The 22,582-nt window shown below is 37.0% G+C and overlaps 1 protein-coding gene across 1 annotated transcript in view; it reads left to right on the top strand.

The window, feature by feature from the left end:
* Positions 1-20,134, top strand: part of LOC311077446 (NACHT, LRR and PYD domains-containing protein 3-like) — a 31,027-nt gene extending 10,893 nt beyond the window's left edge. Inside the window, exons 4-10 of the mRNA XM_084105945.1 lie at positions 3,089-4,837; positions 4,874-4,937; positions 6,423-6,587; positions 7,094-7,261; positions 16,254-16,427; positions 16,509-16,555; positions 19,075-20,134. Coding sequence (XP_083962071.1) covers positions 3,089-4,837; positions 4,874-4,937; positions 6,423-6,587; positions 7,094-7,261; positions 16,254-16,427; positions 16,509-16,555; positions 19,075-19,613 — 2,906 coding nt within the window. The 3' untranslated portion in view covers positions 19,614-20,134. The remainder of the gene's footprint in view (positions 1-3,088; positions 4,838-4,873; positions 4,938-6,422; positions 6,588-7,093; positions 7,262-16,253; positions 16,428-16,508; positions 16,556-19,074) is intronic.
* Positions 20,135-22,582: the final 2,448 nt, after the last annotated feature.

Genomic DNA, 22,582 nt, shown 5'->3' on the forward strand with positions numbered 1-22,582 from the left:
TTGTTTAATGAATGTTTATGGCATTATTTGGAGTCATGTGTGTGTGTCACCATGATGGTGTTTTGTGTTTGTGTGTATGACACTGTGCACCTTCTCAATATTAACATGTGCCTCAGTTTGTGGAAAACTAATGGTATACTTAAATCATCGTGTGTTTTTCTTTTTTATCACTTGTGTTATTATGATGGTTATCAGTATATTACAAAGACATAAAGCAGACTTTAATACTTCAGTGAAATTTAATGATAACATTTATTGGTTTATGTAATATAATGGTTGTCCTGTGAAAACTAAAAGGTTCTTACTGTATTTTTTATGGTAAAGTACTGGGAACCACAGCTGATATTTTTTTTTTTACCACACATTTAAATCCTGCTGAAGGATTTATTTTTTTTATTTTTTCAAAGTAAGGTTGCTACCATATTTTTTACGGTAAAATACTGCCAACCAAGCTGACGTTTTTTACCGTAAATTTCACAGTTTTTTTTACATTGTGTTTTTTTGCCCGTAAATTTAAATCCCGTAAAAACATAAACGGTTGCCACCATATTTTTTACGGTAAAATACTGGCAACCACAGCTGCCGGTTTTTTACCGTAAATTTCATAGTGTTTTTTTAACAGTGTAGCTTACACATTTACCCAAATTATTATACGCCTGTTTAACCTAACGGTACTGATCCACTTGTCCGTGCGACACTTCTGTTGCACCGCACTCCACTTTATTCCTATGGGTGACGTCAAGCGACTTTGCCCGCAAAGCATTTCGGGAAGGCGACGCTTCATTTGGAAAAATGCTGCACGTCAAAAAGCTGGCCGATGCCCATCTTTATGCAAATGAATTCCGTTGAACGCGACGCGACGCGACTATCCAATAGAAGTAGAGCATATGGAGACAGGGGGAAGTCTCTCACAGGTTTTAAATACGCCACATTTCCCGCTCTGTAAAAAGCACGCCCATAGAGGTAAACTAGAACACCCATCAATGTACAAATGTGGGGAGGCGTCGCGACACCACGCGTCAGTCGTGTCGCAAAAGTGGATCTGTACCGTAAGCTTATTTGGGTGTGTTTCTCCCATCCCCATACAATGTCACTTCTCTGTCTTTTATGGCCTTGACGAGAACGTTGGTCTCCTCGGCTGTGAACCGCTCCTGGCGTGCGCCTGGCAAATCCGCCGTTATAATAGCAAGCCGCCATGGAACAACCGTGCAAGAACTTTTGTACATGTATGAAAATAAATAATTTCAAACTGGTTTGTAAACTGGTTTCACACTCAGTAGTAGTTCTTGTGTTTCTGCTTGTCTCTTCTCTTTTTCTGTTCTTGTTTCTCTGTCTTTCAGTGATTCTGCTTGCCAGGTGTTCATCAGTGTCTGAATTCAGTCACTTCTTTTTATTCACTCTGTCAAGTGGACTATATTAGTGAACTAATTTAGGAAATAGTGAATGAGGGTATAGGGTGTAATTTTCAACACAGCCTCTGAGTGTGTTGCTTTTGTGTATTCCTGTACACTGTAAAAAAGAATACATTGATTTTATTAATATCTAATTAATAAAAATGAGGCAACAGATTACAAGCAATATTATTAATTAAATTTAACAAATTAGAATTGAGTAATAATTAATCAAATGAATTCCTTAAAAGGTAACCATTTAAAATAAGTAAAATGTACAAAATATCTTTTATTGCCAACATTGAAGACACCTGGTGTTAACAAGCAGAATCACTGAAGGAGAAAACCATAATTAAAGTCACCATTGTGGAGATCAGTGTGTGTTTTAGTTGGGCGCTTGACCCTTAAATTATTAACTTTAAGTTTTGTTCGGCTGCTGTACATGAGTTATAACAGCCAGATGAACAAATAGAAAAGGTGATCTGATGGTGTTGGTTGTGATTTAACATAATCATTATTTCACAATCATTAGACCTGAATCACTGAACCTCATATAGAGTCCAATTTATGAGTTAAGTTAACTTTATTAATTACAGCAGTATAATATTTTTAGCCTTTTCAATGAAATCCAAATGATCAAATCAATAATAAAAAAAAATAAATATATATGTTTTTTTTTGTTTCTTTTTTTTTTAGGCACAAACACACATCAAGATTTTGCGTATGAATCTCAGCAATGGTGACGAACAGATCACCTCTGAACATAAGCTCATTATTTATTCATGCAGCAATGCATGATGGGAGCCATGAATGAGTTTTGATTGGTGGCACCCAGAATGCACTGCAACATGCTTTATAAATGTCACCATTGTTGAGATTCACAGGCTGATTATTGATGTCTGTGTGTCTCCTTTTTATGTAAGAGAAACTTTTTAGAAATGATTTGCCTTACATTGTAAAAGTTTAAAAATATTATGCCGTACAAGGCCAGTGCTGCTATAATTAATAAAGTAAACCTAACTCATAAATTGCACTCTATGAGTTCAGTGATTCAGGTCAAATGATTGTGAAATAATGATTATGTTAAAACACAACCAACACCATCAGATCACCTTTTCTCTTTGTTCATCTGGCTGTTATAACTCATGTACAGCAGCCAAACAAAACTTAAAGTTAATAATTTAAGGTCAAGAGCCCAACTAAAACACACACTGATCTCCACAATGGTGACTTTAATTATGGTTTTCTCCTTCAGTGATTCTGCTTGTTAACACCAGCTGTCTTCAATGTTGGCAATAAAAGATATTTTGTAAATTTTACTCATTTTAAATGGTTACCTTTTAAGGAATTCATTTGATTAATTATTACTCAATTATAATTTGTTAAATTTAATTAATAATATTGCTTGTAATCTGTTGCCTCATTTTTATTAATTAGATATCAATAAAATCAATGTATTCTTTTTTACAGTGTAGGCTACTTTTTCGAAAATGGCAAATATTTCTTAGAATGCATTGTTTTCTACTGTATATTATTGTTTAAGTGGAAAAGGGTGTGTTACTGTCAGAATTTGGCCATTTTTTTACAGCAAGGTTTTACAGTGCAGCACTATTCAAGGCTATTCATTGTTTTACATGTAAAATTTAAGACAAAAAGACAATGGATACTCATTGCCATCTTTTCCTCTTTCTTTAAAGGCTCAATTGCAGAGGACAATGTAGCTGATCTTCATCTTTATAGAAAGATCAGCCTCAGGCTGAAGAGCAAATTGCAAGAGGTCTACAAGCGGATATTGGTTGGTAATTCGCAGACAGGTCATCGGCAGTACCTGAATGATATTTACACTGATCTATATGTGGTGGAGAATGAAACTGGAGGAATAGTGAATGAACATGAGGTGAGACAGATTGAACAAAATATCAGCCGATTTACTGCGAAGGACTCAGCGATCCAGTGCAATGACATATTCAAAGTTCATATGGGTCGACAAAACAGAAAAGTGTTGACGATGGGCATTGCAGGGGTGGGGAAGACAGTCTCTGTCAATAAATACATTCTTGACTGGGCTGAAGGAAACGAAAATCAGGATATACTCTTTATATTCCCACTCCCATTCCGCAGACTAAATATGATTACAAAACAGCACAGTCTCATGGGACTACTAAACAAATGCTTCTTTAACGATCCTGAAGAACTGCCCTCTCTTCCTGAAAGTGATGGTAAGGTCATGTTCATCTTTGATGGGCTGGATGAATGTCGTTTCCCTTTGAGATTTAAAGAGTGTGATGGATTTACAGATGTGCATGAAAAAACAACAGTGAGTAAAATAGTTTCAAACTTGATCAAGACGCACCTGGTTTCTTCTGCTCTCATCTGGATCACATCCAGACCAGCAGCAGCCAGTCTGATCCCCCGAGACTACATTGATCAGGTGACAGAGGTGCGAGGATTCAACGACAAGCAAAAGGAGCAATACTTCAACAAAAACAGTCCTGGGGTTGCTGGAAACATCATCCGTCACATCAGGAAATCCAGGAGCCTGTACATCATGTGCCACATCCCTGTCTTCTGCTGGATCTCTCTCACTGTTCTTCAGCCTCTACTGGCTCAAGAGAGCAATGACAAAACACCAACAACTCTCACAGGGATGTACACAAACTTCTTACTTTCACAGATGCAACAAATGAAAACAAAATACTGTGCTGATCCTGTATGTCACTCCAAAGCCAAGTCTTTTGATCAGATTCTTCTGAAGCTTGGGAAACTGGCCTTTAAACAGCTGGAAAAGGGTAATCTGATTTTCTACAAAGAAGATCTTGAGGAGTGTGGACTAGATATCAGTGAAGGTTCAGTGTACTCTGGGTTATGCACTCAGATCTTTCAGATGGAAAAAGCTGTGTCGGAGAGAAAGGTTTACAGCTTCATTCATCTTAGTGTCCAGGAGTTCCTTGCTGCCCTCTATGTGCTTTTTAAACACAAATGTTCTGGAAGAAACCCATTTCTTCAATCATGGTCTAAAAACCTGAAGTGGAGTATCTCCAAAAAGTCATTATTTGACTTTCATAAGGCTGCGATCAATAAGGCTTTACAAAGCAAGAATGGTCACCTGGACCTTTTCCTCCGGTTTCTCTTGGGTCTCTCGCTGGAGTCCAATCAGAGTGACTTGAAGGAACTGCTGCCCAGACTGAAACTGAAAACAGAGAATGTCAAAGACACTATTTACTATATAAAAAAGACAGTAGAAAATGAGAAATCAGTAGAGAGGACCATTAACCTCTTCCACTGTCTGAATGAACTGAAAGATGACTTTTCGGAGGACATTCAGAAGAATATGAGATCAGGAAATCTTTCAGCACAGAATCTCTCCTCTGCTCAATGGTCGGCTCTGGTGTTTGTGCTGCTGATGTCAGAAGCGACTCAAGAGAAGTTTGAACTGCATTATTTCTGCAGTTCAAACTTCTCCTGAGTATCTTTTGACATCAGCAGCAATTCTGATGAAGCTCTGATGAGACTGCTGCCAGTGATCAAAAACACTAGACGAGCACTGTAAGAGTTGTCTTTACATTAATTTATTTGCATGCTTTGTTAGTTTAATTGGTCCATAATTGTAGAAGTTTGAGTTTGGGCCAAACTTGCCCAATCCTCTTCCTGGAGGTCTACCTTTGTGGATAGTTCCAAACCTGCTCTAAAACACCTTTCTAGTATTATCGAATGTTCTTGACGATCTTAGTTAGCTGGTTCAGGGGTGTTTGATTAGAGTTGAACCTAAACTTTGCAGGGGCCGTATTCACAAACTTGCCTAATTAGGAGAAACTAATACTAAGATAATGGGCTTGTCAATAAAAAATTTACTCTAATACTAAATGTTTGCTCTAAGACTATTTCACAAAGCAGTTTAGCGCTAAAACCATCTCCTAAATCTGTGAAAGGTTAGGGGTAGTCAAGAGGACTCTTAAGTCACTAAGACTAAATCACAAACAGTCCACCTCAACAATCCACCCAAAGACATTGTACAGCATTAAGTTAATAGGCGATAGAGCCTTAGGTGCTGAGCCTTCTCTTTATTAATGCAATAAATATTTTGATTTATAGATTTCAATCTGCGATGAAGTAACACAAAGGTTAATTTATGTACAGGCAAAAAACATTGAATGATGGAGAATAAAACATTGCGGTCAAGTTGAAAAAGAATATCCTATTATCGGCGCTGATAGCCTTTTGGGCAGCTTGGGTGACCCAAGTTCGAGTTCCGGCTCATAGACCTTTCCTGATCCCATCCCCTTTCTCTCTTCCACTTCACTTCCTGTCTAATCACTGTCCTATCATAATAAAAAGGCAAAAACGGCAAAAATAAATCTTTGAAAAAAAAGAACAAAATGTCTTATCTGTGGCAGTTGTTTTCCGATGGTTTCGAGGACTCTGAGTTTGGAATTTGGCCCAAACCCAAAGTACTCCCCTGTATCCCAGGCTTGGAATAGGAACCAGTCGAGTCGGGTAGAGATGGAAAAAAAACGTTGTGGTAACTATATATATATATAGGTGTATAGGAGTATATATAGGACTATATGAGTTGAAATTCAAAATGGCGGAAAGATTTCCATGACGGAAAATGACGTCATAGGGTGCAATCGAATCGTCTTGAGCTAGGGAATAAGTGGACAGAATTTTGTTGATAGGCCTTAGGGTTCAATAGTTATTAGCATAAACATGAGTGCAAATTTGGACAGTTGGTGGCGCTAGAGGGATTGGTTTTAAGACACCAAATTTGCTATGGTGACTTTTCAGACTGTCCTCTATCAGTGTGCCAAATTTCATAACTTTCCCGCAAGCGGTTCTATGGGCTGCCATAGACTCCCAGAGCGGAAGAAGAAGAAGAAGAACGGGAACAGATACAATAGGTGCCTCCGCACCTTCGGTGCTTGGCCCCTAATAATAATAATAATAATAATATTTGATTATTTGATTATTATTATTATTCTCTAGTCAACAACTCAGATTCAGAGAGCTGATAAAGGTTTTTGTTTTCCACAGACTACAGTCCTGTAATCTCACCGGTCAGTCCTGTAAAATTATGGCATCAGCTCTAAAATCTTCAAACTGTGTCAAAGAGCTGGACCTGAGTAACAATGACCTGCAGGATTCAGGAGTGAAGCTGCTCTCTGATGGACTGAAGAACTGTCAGCTGGAGATACTGAGGTTTGACTTTAACATTGATTCATTCAGTTTGTTGAGGCACATCATACGTTATGCATAAGATAATGTACAGTCATATGATTATTTGCGAACTAAATCCTGCTTATTACATGAGTAATAAAAAAAAAATACATGGAAATGAAATGGACATTTGAGTGTAAATGATTTTATTATGTGAGCAGAGACAGTGTGGAGTGATACAAGAGTTTTGAAACTAGCACAGCTACTGTATAAAGCAAATCACTAAAATTTGTATGTGATCATTGACTCAGTGAAAAGTCAATATACAAACATATTTTGTCACACCATTTACAAATTGCAATAATTTTTTTTTTCTGTGTGCATTCATATTGTGTATATCAGTAGTCATACAAATTTAGTAAGGAAATTGGAAAGTGAAATTCAAAGAATGAGGAGATTGTTGAAATATGAGACATTAGTGTGTGTTTTCAAAGCACTTTCAATTTGTAATGATTATTTCAGTATCATTTTTCTTTTTTTTATATTAGATTACCATGTTGTAATCTCACTGCTCAGTGCTGTGAGAGTTTGTCATCAGCTCTACAATCTTCAAACTGTGTCCTGAGAGAGCTGGACCTGAGTAACAATGAGCTGCAGGATTCAGGAGTGAAGCTGCTCTCTGATGGACTGAATAACTGTCAGCTGGAGATAATGAGGTAGTTATGGGGATATTTAACTGGTCTGTGTGTTTTGAAAAAAGTACAACTACACTCCCTTGTTAAAAAATGCAGTGAAATACAATAAAATAGAACATCAAGTTCTTTAGGATTATTAGAAAGTTACAGGCAGATCGTGGTTGAAGCTTTGTTTTTCTTCAAAGAAAGAGCAACACGTTTTTATATTTAGTTGCAGTGTTTTTAAATATCTTGACCCTATACCAACAGTATTTTTTAAAAGAGAATTTGCACTGTTTGATATACTACGTCCTTGATACAGTTAATTGTTCCCTGGAAACAGGCATCTTTCTTAATGCTTTCAAATATGAAGCCACTACTAAAGATAAGAAACCTAGATTGTTCTCTCCTTAATAACTACAGACCAATTTCTAACATTTTATTTTTAATGAAGATTTTAGAAAAAGTTGTGTCAATTTTTAGATTAATATAATATTCAGAAGAAATAACAGTCAGGTTTTGATTTTGACTGAAACCGCATTATTAAACGAAGCTCTCCTACAGGGCTACATTCGACCATCAACATCCCCTGCTGCATCCAGATTTTTCTTTGTGGCAAAGAAGGAAGGAGGCTTTCAGCCCTCTATTGATTATCGTTCCCTTAAAGGGATACTTCACTTTAAAATGAAAATTCTGTCATCATTTACTCACCCTCAAGTTGTTTCAAACCTGTATGAATTTCTTTCTTCTGCTGAACACATAGGAAGATATTTTGAAGAATGTCAGTAACCAAACAGTTAACTGGAACCATTGACTTCCATAGTACTTTTTTTTCCTACTATGGAAGTCAATGGTTCCAGTTAACTGTTTGGTTACTGACATTCTTCAGAATATCTATCTTTCTGTGCAGCAGAAGAAAGAATTTCATACAGGTTTGAAACAACTTGAGGGTGAGTAAATGATGACAGAATTTTCATTTTAAAGTGAAGTATCCCTTTAACAAGATCACCATAAAACTCATATGTCCACTTCCTCTCATCCCGGCAGCCCTAGAACAACTCTGTGGCGCCACCATCTTTACAAAGTCATACATTAATGTGTGACTTCCGTAGCGCATATCTAATCAGGATTTGCGATGGAGATGAGTGAAAAATAGCTTTTGTGACACCTACAGGCCACTTTCAGTACTACGTTAGGTCGTATGGCCTGGTCGACGCTCCTTCAGTCTTCCAAGATTTCATGCACGAAGTACTTCAAGAGTTTCTTCACAAGTTTGTATTGGTTTAAATTGACAACATCCTCATGTGCTCTCGAAATCTAGTTGAACACCGCTACCAAGTTACGGCGATTGTCTGGTCTCAACTAGGACTCACCCTACATTGGATGATAATCTTACCTGAGATACCTACCTACGTGTTGTTTTCCCTTAGAATCCTACCTGTTCTCCTCGTCTCCACTCCAGCCAGTCTCCTCATGTCTCCAGTTCTATGAGTGTGCTCTCCGATTCCCTGTAAGAAGAAACATCCTTAAAGGGGGGGTGAATTACTGTTTCATGCATACTGAGTTTTTTACACTGTTAAAGAGTTGGATTCCCATGCTAAACATGGTCAAAGTTTCAAAAGTTAAGTTGTACGTTTGAAGGAGTATTTTTGTTCCAAAAATTGTCCTTCCGGTTTGTCACAAGTTTCGGAAAGTTTTTTTCGAGTATGGCTCTGTCTGACGTAAGAGAGGGCGGAATTTCCTTATATGGGTCCTAAGGGCACTTCTCCGGTAAGATCGCGGGCGCGGGCGCGCGCGCACTCGTAAACCAGAGCGAGAGAGTGAAAGCAGTTTGCCATCAAAGCGCCCTGCCCGGCTTTTGGGAAGTCAATGTCACCAAAGAAGTGTGTTTTTGGTTGCCAGGGCAAGATAACCCTGCACAGATTCCCAAAGAACCCAGCGTTAAGGAACCCGTGGATGGAGTTTGTTTTCCTGAGCAAACGGAGTTGTGTAAGACTGTTGTTCCCTGCATTTCGACGATGATTGTTTTATAAACAAAGCCCAGATCGTCTAATGCTTAAGGATCGAGCAGTCACAATGATAAAGGTTCGCGGTCGTGCGTTGGAACGGTGAGTAAAACTGTTGAACAAATGTCTCTGTGTGTTGTTAGCTCGGCGCGTTAGCACAGCTTTAGCTTCGCCCACACGGCCCGCCCCCAGCCGCTCGTTTTTTTCCGGAAAGACTCGGTACAGCCAATCTTGCAATTAAAAATATAATAAAACAAAAGACTTTTTGGAGATATGAAGGATGCAATATTACTCTATAGGTACTCAAGATTAACAGGAGATTGAGTGAAAATGAGCATTTCACCCCCCCTTTAATTCAAGTTACTCAACGAATCATTGATGTGAAAGTCATGGTTGTTGTTTTGTTTTATTGTTTTATTCACAGAACAACAAATATTAATCCACCCACCCAATACCCATCTACACCAACAACAACACCATTCACCACAAAATATCCTCCCACCAGTCAGCATACATCACACATCTCATCCATCCCTCAAACAAAGCCAATAATAGGGGTATTCAAACATCACAAAAAAGAAAATCAGATAAGTCAATAAAATATGAAACCTTCAGCCTTGTGGCGTCTATCAAGCATAATGTTGTAACAATTTATGTTTAAAATGCTTTTTAAATATATCAAGAGAAGGTAGTTCCTTTATAGAATTGTCAATCTCATTCCAGATCCCAGGACCCTTACATGCTATACTAAAACTAGTACACTTCATCTTGCGCTTTTTCCCTCGTAATAGAGTTCTCCTTCTAGTGTTATGGTCATGCATACACAAGGTTACTGGAATGAGATGGCAAAGTGTTGGATGCAATTTATGAACTACATTATACATAATACAAGCATTTTGAAAACTATTGCACTCAGCGAGCTTCAAAAGCTTATACCTATAGAAAAGCGGACCAGAGGGAGCATCATAATTTGCCCATGATATAACACGTATAACTTTCTTCTGTAGAGTCTCCAATTTTTCAAGATGGCTTGGATATGTGTTACACCATATAATATTACAATAATTTAGATGTGATTCAAAAAGTGACCGGTACAATGTTAGAAGAGCATCAAAAGGAAGATCATATCTTAATTTATAGAACAAACCAACATATTTTGACAATTCCTTTGTTAAAAACTCTATATGTTGTTTAAAGTTTAAGGACTCATCCAAATAAATTCCTAAGATTTTGATGTTCTCTACTCTTTCAATTACTTTATTATGTATTTTGATTTGTATACTTTCAATGTTTGTCCGACTTCTATTTGAACGAAATATAATAAATTTGGTTTTAGATACATTTACAGATAATTTATTGTATTTAAACCAACTTTCTACTTTAACTAATTCCTCATTAACAAGCTTTTGTAAAATATCAAGATTTTTATGAGACAAAAAAAGATTAGTGTCATCTGCAAAAACAACCTGATGAAAAATATTTGATGCATGTTTAACTTATAATGTCATTTACATACAAAATAAAAAGAAGTGGACCTAATATGGAGCCCTGGGGGACTCCACAAACAATATCTGTGCATTCTGAATAACTACTGTTTATTTGGACAAATTGCTCCCTTTCAGTTAGGTAGCTTTTGAACCAGCTGAGTGCCTTCCCTCTGACACTATAGTTTTGCAGTTTCCCAATTAAAATTTCTAAATCAATGGTGTCGAAGGCTTTTGATAAATCTAAAAATACACCAATACCAGTCTCACCATTATCTATAGCGTCATTAATTTTCTCGATGAGATCCAGAATTGCCAAACAAGTAGAGCTCTTTTTCCTAAATCCATATTGAGATGGAATGAGTATATTCATTTTATCCAGGTAACCGCTAAGTCTATTGTACACAACCCTCTCAAGCACCTTGGAAAAAGTAGGCAAAATGGATATAGGTCGATAGTTTTGTAAGTTATTTTTATCACCAGATTTATAAATAGGTATAACTTTTGCAATTTTTGTCATTTTTGGTACTACACCATGAGATAAAGATAGGTTTATACAATAGACAAGTGGATCTAGAATTTCAATTGCAATAGATTTAACAATTTTGCTACATATATCATCCACGCCAGCAGTATAAGAGCTTTTCATATTCATAATAATTTTCAAAACTTCCATTTTGTCGGTAGGTAAATAATTCCCTTTTAAATATTGTTGGTATGAAGCTCCCCCTGGAGGATTTATGGATTTCGAAAGAGTTTCGCCTATAGAGATGAAATAGTTGTTAAAACCTTTGGCAAGATCGTCATCATTGAGATAGTGATTATCATTATGTTTGACATTAATTTCTGGAAGGACAGTTGCTTTTTGATCCCGGCTGAGCACAGTATTTAGTACTCTCCAGCATCGCTTTTGATCACCACGAGAAGCCTTAATTAAATCAGTGTAGTAATTCCGCTTCCTTATTCGTATTAACTTTGTGAGTCTATTTGTAAATGTAGAATATTTTACTTTATTGTCATTAGTTGGATTTTTAATGTAGCATTTGTAAAGCTTATTTTTCCTTTTAATTGATTTTAGGATTCCCTTTTTAAGCCAAGTATTTTGATTGCTTGTATCTCCTTTAACAATTTTTTCCGGTATAGTGATATTAATACTGTTGGTTAATTCATTGATAAAAGCACTATAGGCTTCTTCCGGAGTATTCCAGGTAAATACAGAATCCCATGTTTTATGCCTAAGATTATCAAGCAATTTATCTAAATATTTTCCTGTTAATACTTTTATGCTTTTTTTAAGAGGTAATATCTTCTTTTGTTGTTGCCTGGTCTTAGTATCCAGGTCTATGAAAAGTACAACTGGAAAATGATCTGTGATATCTGACATAATTACACCTGAGTCAAAATGTACATTTATATTTGTAATAATATTACAAAATGGTGGACTTAGTTGTTTCTGTTACTCTCGTATATGAGCTTATAGTTGGAAAAAATTTTGAAGAATACAAACAATTTAAGAAATCATTTTTCGCACCGTCATCTTTAGCTAAGTTGATGTTAAAATCGCCAAGAATAAAACAATGTTTATTCATGTAATTGATGCTACTTAATATTTCATCCAGTTTGGTCAAGAAACAATTTAAGTCAGAGTCAGGAGGTCGATAGACTATTCCAACAATTATACTTTTCATATTTTCATTATGTATTTCAATAAATAAGGAATCTGATAACCCATCATCCAAAAGCAGGTCATCCCGAACAGTTACACTCTGCTGTATGTTGGCATATAAGCACACGCCCCCACCCGGTCTGCTTGTTCTATTTTTATTATACAGCACATAGCCGTCCATGTTGAGTGTGTTCAGATATGACCGCTCATTTATCCAGGTTTCACTACATCCGATAATATTAAACTTATGATCTATAGCTTATGATCTAGCTAAGAGAGATAGTAAGTCATTATGATGCTTTATTAGGCTTCTCGTGTTAAGATGTAATAAAGAAAAAGGAAGTTTATCAAACTCTACTAAATTTTCAGGCAAGACACATTTACATATGAGTTTTTCAAAGCAATGTTGGTCAAGCACTTCATGATTCCTAAAGGTAATTAATTCATCAAACCCCATGTAATATCTATATTAAAAAATGGTTGAGATCCCATAGTGTAAATTGTAGAACATTTTAAACCCCATATAGAACCTATAAAATCCATCTCTCGATGGTAAATAACAAGTTTACCCTTTTATCACTGAATAAAATTGATTTATCAATCTACAATGTTTAGTCTATATTCAGTTAACCCAAACCCACTAACTTCCACAAACTTCCAACCCCGCCCAAAAAAAAAAAAAAAGAGACTCAACTATGACTTTTGCTGGATCAGAGCCAACAAGTCAGTACAAAGATATATATGTGACCCGTCACGGAAACCAGGGACACAAGTCGGCAGCACAACTTTCGAGCAAAATGAGAAAGAAGCGGGTTTTTTTCAAAATTGGTGATTTTCGTTTTTTTGCAGAATCTGTAAGTTGAGATCACGAAGAAGCCTCTCCATGTTTGAGATAGCAGTATTGGTATATTTAAAAGCGTACATTTTGATGTTGAAATCGTCTTGTTTTTCGGAGATTCTAGCACGCAGTAGGGGCGTGTCATTGTCGGTGTGTATTTCCATACTGAATTGCCGGCGTGGCTACTTATTATGCAGCGCTCGGGCCAGCTCTATCTGATTTCAAAATTCAATGAAGATGGACGCCAATAACATTACGATGTCCAGCAATCGATTTAAATAGTAGCTTACATGGGGTTTAATTTGTTGTTTAATGAATGGTACAGTGGTAGAGCGTTCGCCAGCCGTGTCAGAGGTTGAGAGTTCAAATCCGCCCTGGTATAAGTTTTTTTTTTCTCGTATAGTTTTTTTTCTCTCTTCAAAACGATTATGTTCATCAGTGGTTGTATATCAAGCAGGGACACGCAAACGTTTGAATTATTTTGTTATTTCAACAGAACAAATAGAGAGTATCCGCAACGGATTGAAGCGCGCGTCGAGTGAAGACAATGCAGTGTGTGCGCGAGCCACACGAGTAAACACTGTATCTGCGCCACTGATCGCAGCGGCAACGAGCACTTTGATCACTTGATTAAAAAAAAAAAACACATTTCAGCGCTAGTATCTTATTTAAAAAACGAACGAAATGAATGCTCTGCCAGTTAACTGGAGATGTTTTATTTAGAGAATTTGTAGAATTGGTACATTCAGGGGGGAGGGGGAGACGGGGGAGCTTTACAGGGGGTATGACTTATCTAAATGAGATGTAAATGAGCCCTATTGTCATTCCCAGAAGCGTGAGAACTTGCCAATCTTTAGAAGCAGATTTCTACCATTTCAGTTTTTTTGAGTTCCTACCTTCAAATGGCCACAACTTCTCCAAATATTATCAGATTTCCATGTGTTACACATCGTTGGAAAGCTTGAATACTACACTTTCAGAATATGTGAATAACTCAAAATGCCCCAGAACCGACTTGTGTCCCTACTTTCCGTGACTGGTCACATATTTACTCACATAGTTTATAGTCAACTAATCGTTACACAGTCTAGGATTATAGACACAGTTTTTTTGACATCAGACAGCTTATTTAAGACGTGCCTCTGATCTGATTTGGTCAGTAAATACAGGCGTCCGTCCTGAGTCCAGTTGGCTGCAAGTTTGTCCTTATACTTTTTCCGCAGATCGTCCAGTAGTTTGGCCCGCTTCGCAGTTAAGCTCTCCATGATGTACATCTTTGGTGTTGATCCCTTTAGTCGTTTTTTTGTCCTGTAGACCATGTCTCTAATATTGTAATTAGAAAACTTGACTATGATCCCTCTTGGTCTTTCCCTCCCAAATCTGGATCCCAAACGGTGACACCTGTCGATGTCTCCAGGCTTCACATCAATATTAAGATTGGATTTCATAATGTTCATAATCACATTACTTGTATTTTCACGGTCATTCTCCGGGACACCATAGAGGACAAGACAGTTTCGCCTGGAGTACTGTTCTTGCTCATCCAAGATGTCCTCAATTTCATTGTATTTGTTTTGTAGATCGATCACTTTGTCAACCGTGTCTTGCAATTCATATTTCAGTGAGTCTTTTACAGATTCGGCGATAGAGGTAGTAATAGCTTGTTTAATAGGTTCAATCAAGGAATCAACCAATAATTGACTAATTTTACGAATAAAGCCATAATCCTGGAAAAGTGCATCAATCTGTTTGCTTACTGTGTCCTCAATGGCAGCAAACACCTTTAGGCACACAGCAGAGGCAAACCGCTGATCAAATGCACCAAAGAATCATACTATTTGTTAGGTTTTGCTGGATGATCCAAGCAGTGTTTTACCAGCAAGCTTCTCGCGTTGATGACGTCATCTTAAGTATACCTGCGATATACTTAATTTGCCATTTACCTTTTTGAATAAGCATTTGTTATTGTTTCTCACTACTCCTGCAAGTTTGTGTTTCCTGACACAACCTTTGTGAACCTTTCATTGTTTTCAAATATTTTTACAATAATATTGTATTAAATTGTATTCCCATTATTTGTTTTTATGCTTGTGAAGCACTTTGAGTTGCATTCCATGTATGAAAAGTGCTATACAAATAAATGTTTATTATTATTATTATTATTATTATTATTATTGATTTATTGCTAACTTTTTCTGATTAAAACAAAACATGGCAGAAAGTGGAAGTGTCTTGTGTTGATGGTTTTACACTAGCATGAATGAGTGTGGTACCATAACCTTAATCAAAAAATAAAATAAATACATTTTTTTATTCTTTTTTTTAAATTTATTTTAATAAAAAAAAAAAAAAAAATGCCAATCACTCACAACTGCAGTTGAATAGTGTGAAACTAAGAACACGCATGTCATTCTCAACACATCTGCTATGGGTTACTTCACCAGAATGGATGCTTTTATGGGTCTCCTTATGGAACTGTATGAAAAGTGCTATACAAATAAATGTTTATTATTATTATTATTATTATTATTATTGATTTATTGCTAACTTTTTCTGATTAAAACAAAACATGGCAGAAAGTGGAAGTGTCTTGTGTTGATGGTTTTACACTAGCATGAATGAGTGTGGTACCATAACCTTAATCAAAAAATAAAATAAATACATTTTTTTATTCTTTTTTTTAAATTTATTTTAATAAAAAAAAAAAAAAAAATGCCAATCACTCACAACTGCAGTTGAATAGTGTGAAACTAAGAACACGCATGTCATTCTCAACACATCTGCTATGGGTTACTTCACCAGAATGGATGCTTTTATGGGTCTCCTTATGGAACTTGAGGGATTTGTGATAAAATATCTGATTATAAACATCTGCAATTACTCTCTTCTTATCCATGTTTGATGTTTAATATACACAAGGAGTGCTACCTCGGTCCAAGGAGGTTTCAGTGTGTACGGGGCTCCTTAGTGTGACATCACTGAAATATGTATGATGTATGCAGCTGGTTGGGACGATCTGACACTGTGTGTTTGTCTGTAGGTTGTCTGGCTGTATGGTGACAGACGAAGGCTGTGGTTATGTGTCTTCAGCTCTGAGTTTAAACCCCTCACATCTGAGAGAGCTGGATCTGAGCTACAATCACCCAGGAGAATCAGGAGTCCAGCTACTCAATGACAAACTGAAGGATCCAAACTGCTCACTGCAGATACTCAAGTATGACACACACTAATACCGAAATACTAAACGTGTGTGCATGATAGATATCTACATTAATGTGTGATTGTGTGTTTATAGTGTAAATCATGCAGGAGAGGTCATGATGACAGCAGGACTACGAAAGTGTACGTCTACACACACACACACACACACACACACACACACACGTCTACACTGTAAAATCCAATAGTTGTTCTAACACTTTTTACTTAACTTTACTAAATGTCTTAACTGTAAAAATCTAGTAATCTGTACTATTCACATACTATGCATTGGTTACTCAGAAAACTTTAAATTAATATTGATTTTCCTAAAATGTTTTTGTTTGAAATCCCCATTATGGTAATTATTGTTCCCTTTGGTTGGGCACTTCGAACTTAATTTAAATTATTGAAATTCTCTTCCTATTGATGCAGAATTGCAACAAGAAAGAGCAACATATTTATTACTTCCCTTCATGTTGAATAATGATCTTTTAAAATGTTATTGCTTAGACTTATGTCATAAACACCCTTTGAAACTTTTAATTGTGTTGATATAATCTCTACATTTATACCTCCATATTTATGACAATATCTTGCAATTGACCATGCTTGAGCCACAAACAGACTTCAACATTCAGTGAGCAAAACACAAAAATTGTAGCTATACTAAGTCAAGTTTGAACTTGGAGGAGGAGTCCAGTACATCCACGTCCATCTCCTCTGGAAACGTCGGCAAACAAGAGAAGATGCCGATGGCTAAATCAGAACAGGAAGAGGCAGAGGTCTAGTCAGCCGCCCTTCAAACCATCGACATCGACTAAGAAACCCCAACATGGAAGAACAACAAACATACACCTGGATTAAAATCCCAGCTATATCGACTCAACAAGCAGACGATCCTCTTAACGAGAGCCAAGAAGTGACTCCTTTAAACCCTCTTGGGATAGATTACATGCTAAAGGAAAAAAACAAGGAAAGCCTCAGGCATCGATAATATTACAGCAGAGTAAATAAAAGCAGGTACAGATGGAACAGGATTCCAAATTATTTCCAGCTCTGTAAACGAATTTGGGATGAGGAGGTGTTACCAACAGAGTGGAAAAAAGCTGTCATCATTCCCATATACAAAAAGAAAGATAAACTGGATTGCAATAACTACAGAGGCATCAGCCTGTTATGCCACAGTGGCAAGATCATCACAACAATAATTATGGAAAGAATAAAGAAGAAAACAGAAGAAATCCTCTCCGAAGAACAGGCGGGCTTCAGAACATCACAGAACACAATAGACCAAATATTCATGCTCTGACAATTAGCTGAGAAGTACACTGACTTCAGCAAGGACTTATTTGTATGCTATTTACACTATAAAAAGGCATTCGATAGCGTGTGGAGAGCTGGATTGTGGAATGGAATGAGGAGATTAGGATACCCAGAAAAAGTCGTCTGAATATTAGAGAGCCTATATAAAGGTACATTCAACTGCGTAAGAATAGGTGCTGATGTGACTGAATGGTTTGAAACAATAGTAGGAGTACTACAGGGCTGCATGGTGTCTCCACTTCTCTTTAATATCTTTTTAGAGGTGATCATGGCAAGTGCGCTGGAAGAGGTGAAGGAAGAGGAGCAGTCATGAATGGATGAATAATCAACAACCTCAGATTCACGGACGACATCGCAGCTTTGGCAGAAAACCAGGATGATCTACAAATAGTGATCAACAGAATCATAGAGGAGAGTACAAGGATGGGCATGAAGGTCAACACAGGAAAGACAGAAGTACAACATATTGGACGGGAAAAGACCAAAGTATTCGTCCAAATAGAAAACCAGGAACTTAAGCAGATAGAAGAATTTGTGTACTTGGGAGGAAATATTAGTGAGAACGCCTCTACAGAACAGGACCACAAAAGAAGAATTGGACTAGCGTGTGGTGTAATGCAAAACTTCTTATGAAGTTTATGAAGCCTTGGTACTCAACATACTATTGTAAAATTCAGAAACATGGACACTAAAGGGGGTCGCACACCGGACGCGCAGCGCCACGTCTTTAAAATTCGAACACATTACTCTCTATGAGTGTACACACACCGGCGGCGCCTTTCGGCGTCTGTCTGCGGTGCCCAGCTACGGCTCAGGACCTTGTTCAAAATCGTGTCGCGCCACAGAGCACCATTTACATAGTTTTACATTAAATGTACATTTATTTGTCTCAAATCGTCATTAATGTATATACTGACTTCACCCTGTGCTGCAGTATACATTTAGTTTTACATTCATTCACAGAAATGAGCTGCTTGAATGAAAATTGCTCATGCTATCGGATTTTCAGGTGATATTCTCAATTCATTCAGTTAACGGACGCTCTGAGGTAAAGTGAATTCAGACTGCAGACTTAGCAACTATTGTATTTAATTGTACAGTACAATCATAACAAAGTACAGGCATTATCTTAATTTCATAATGTCCTTAAACATAACAATATTGCTGGCCATAAACTGAGAAAGTGCGCGTCCGGTGTGCGATACCTCGAGTTGTCCTAGACGTGACGTGGTGCTTTCTCATTTTTTTAAGGTAATCGGTTGCATGCTTTTTAAAAGTAAAAGTAAGTAATGATTGTTGTGTTGTTATTCTGGATCTTTTTCTCTTCTTGTGTTCAGATGCCTTTGATCTCACACTGGATCCAAACACAGCATATACTCAACTCATTCTGTCTGATGAGAACAGGAAGGTGACACATGTATTAGAGGATCAGCCGTATCCTGATCATCCAGAGAGATTTAAGAACTGCGACCAGGTTCTGTGTCGAGAGAGTCTGACTGGACGCTGTTACTGGGAGGCTGAATGGAGCGGATATAATGCTGGAATGTCATTGATGTATAAAGGAATCAACAGGAAAGGAAGGCATGACAGTGAGTTTGGAAACAATGACAAATCCTGGAGTCTGATCTGCTCTGATTACAGATTCACTGTCCGTCACAATAAAAAGCAAACGGTCATACGTGTCCCTTTACCCATGTCTACTAGAGTAGGAGTGTATGTGGACGTGTCAGCCGGCACTCTGTCCTTCTACAGCGTCTCTGACACACACACATTTACACACTTACACACATTCAACACCACATTCAAGGAACCCCTCTATGCTGGATTTAGGGTTTATGTGAACTCTTCAGTGTCTCTGTGTCAGATTAAAACTTAAAGTTGCACACTCAAGATAAAATAAGTACATTAATTTCTCACATACATCTGTGCATGGCCTTGTGTTTTATCTGCGGGCGGGGGTTAAAACACCCTAATATTAAACAGCTGAAGCAATGCTAAACTTAGAGATGAACATGAATGAATGACAGTTAAATGAGAACAGCATCACAAAAACTTTCATCTTACCATGTGATACTCCAATGAAGTTGTGCGATCAGAAGTAATGCAGATAAAGGTTTTAATCATGTCATCTTTATTCAGCTTTTCTCAACAAATGTCTCCATATACAAGTGTCAGATGACTCGCATCAGCTTTGATGAATCTTTCTCAGCTTTGCGAAACTGCTTGAGCTCAGTCAGGTCACTTGGAGATTGAACTTATTTATTCATTTACATTAGGGGTGGTTGTTTACACTGTTTTACAAACTGGATAAAATGTTTGAGTTTAGTTCAGTCTGACTCGAGGTGCTTTGTGTAATTGTCACTGCTGCACTGCAATAAACTTAATCATTTTCACTTATGAGATTAACTTCTGTCCTGTGTTTTTCTTACACTGGGTGAGCGACACACTGAGGGATTCCTGAAGTGGGGAAAAAAATGGTAAACATATTTTTCTTAATATTTAAATGAGGGAACCTCATTTATATTAATCTAGAAAAGAAGCACATGGATAATTTCAGTTTCATGTTATGAGTTACAAAGTTAAAGCTTAATGAGTTACAGTTCTGTAAAGATTCAAAAGGAACTGTGTTTGATGTACTGTTAAAGTTATTTTTTATTTTTTATATTGGTTTAACCCCAAAGTACTGGGACTAGGTAGACTTGCGAGTTTGACCAAAAACTTGTACTGTAAGTTAGTACTTGAATTTACGTTGCTAAACTCTCATCTGCAGCATGACTGTGTTTTTGAGAATCCGCTGAGCGGAATAGATTATTTTGAAGGTACAGATGTAAAATTTAGACGAAATTGCAATGTTCAAATCAGAGGAGGAGACCTTTTATATCTTTAAAATATGACAGAAAAGTTAGTATTGTTCTATTGGCAGAGGGACATGAGTAAAAATGTTAAATAATCCTGATATTGACTCATATTCACATATTTCCAGGTCACACTTCACGCGTTTGGGCATCAGGTCAGATGTCCCACACACCCTCAAAAGTGAAACAGAAGATCAGGGTTGAAATCACGTCAAAACCTCATCCTCTTTCAAGTGCAAATATAAGTTGAATGCTACATTTTAGCAAGCGTTTATCTCCTTATTTATGAGTTAATTTAGATTCGAAATCAAAGATCCCATGAAATGATTCAACAAGTGCAGTTTTCTTTCCTATGTTGACGTGTTCCTTATTGGAGTTGGGTGGGAGGACACTGGGTGTCTACAGTTTTTTGATGTATTGTCATTTCACAAATTAATACATTTCTGTCACAGAATCATTTCTATCACAAAACAGATGGCAATATGGAGTCTCGAGCCTAAGACCTTTTCAACAAGATTTCTATAAGTTTTGATTATAAAATAGTGCAGTAATCTTTGTAATATGAAACCTGAAACCACCCATTAGGTGAAAATGATTAAAGTACAGTTTCCATGGCAATGCAATGTCCAATTTCAAAACGTTTCTATCAAAAATATGTGATAGGAAAAATGGCAGTAATAAAATGAGCACCAAACACAGGCAGGTAACAGGTTAAAGTCACATAATAACTTTCTCTAGACTGTTCTTAAGCTGCTGTTATACTCATGTCATTACTTTCATTTCAACTCGACTGGCTAACATCGGTTTGTGATCAAAACTGAGAGTTTTTGGTAATGTTTACAATACGGTCTTGCTTATTAAAGGGGTCATATAACGCTTTTTAATGATAAAACAAATCATATAACGCGTTTTTATGATAAAACAAATCACAAAGTGATTTATCATATCAAACAGAGAACACTGATCCAGACCTGCCTAAAACCCATTGATCCAAGTCCAGATGTTACTTCTGCTACATGCTATTATTTTGATGGTAGCAGGTGACAGAATTTTCATTCTGGTTGAACTTCCCTTTAAGTGTAACTGATAGCAAGTCAGAGAAAACAACACTTCAACAGACAGATAATAGACACGTCTTGCCAGTATTTGATCTACCAGTGCATAAATCAGAAAGATACAGATGACCAGCAAATGAAAGGTCAGTGACTGTTGTGAATCTTCACATACGTTTAGGTTTGGTACTGGTTATGTTGACACAGTGAGTTTATTAACTAGAGTGACAACTGTATTTTATAATTGATCTTACCCTCCCTACATTCAGCTCCTTATATAGACTCATTTACATTTGTATAGTCCTTCACTTTTTATGGACGCCACCATCTTTTATGTTTACAGATGGTGCCCAACCAGAATGCCTATTACCGCCGCGCCAGCCGCCGCGGCGAAATCACCGCGGCGAAAATAAACCAGCCGCATTTCAAAGTCGTTCCCGAAATGACCGCCAGGTGGCGCAAAGGGACATTGTGCAAATCAGCAGCAATTGCCGTATTTTAAAATGTAAGTGGGTTGAATATAAAACCCTAAGCCTAATAGGCATATTTTTCATATATATAAATAGGCCTATAAGGCTACAACAGAATAGAACCAAAGATAGAATCAATTTTAGAACTGAAAAAATAGAATCAAAAGTTAAAAATAGAGACGATATTAGGAGCAATGACGCTGAATATTTTTACTATTCTATTGAGGAATTAGATAAATGAAGAGCTCTCGTGAGCGATACAATCGGATAGTAATTTATAGTGATTTCAAAAGCAGTCCTTAAAAAAAAAAAAACATGGAGTAGGCTAGTGTGGCATAATACGCGGAACGCGTTTTAGTTAAGATCCTGGTTTCAATGCCCTTAATCTATATTGGCTAGGCTACTGCTTTAAAAAAATGTCACAACGCGTTTTGAGATTGTTTTGAATTAAACATTGAAGTTTAAAAT

The sequence above is a fragment of the Abramis brama genome (assembly GCF_963993115.1).
Source record: "Abramis brama genome assembly, chromosome: 2".
NCBI lineage: Eukaryota > Metazoa > Chordata > Actinopteri > Cypriniformes > Leuciscidae > Abramis > Abramis brama.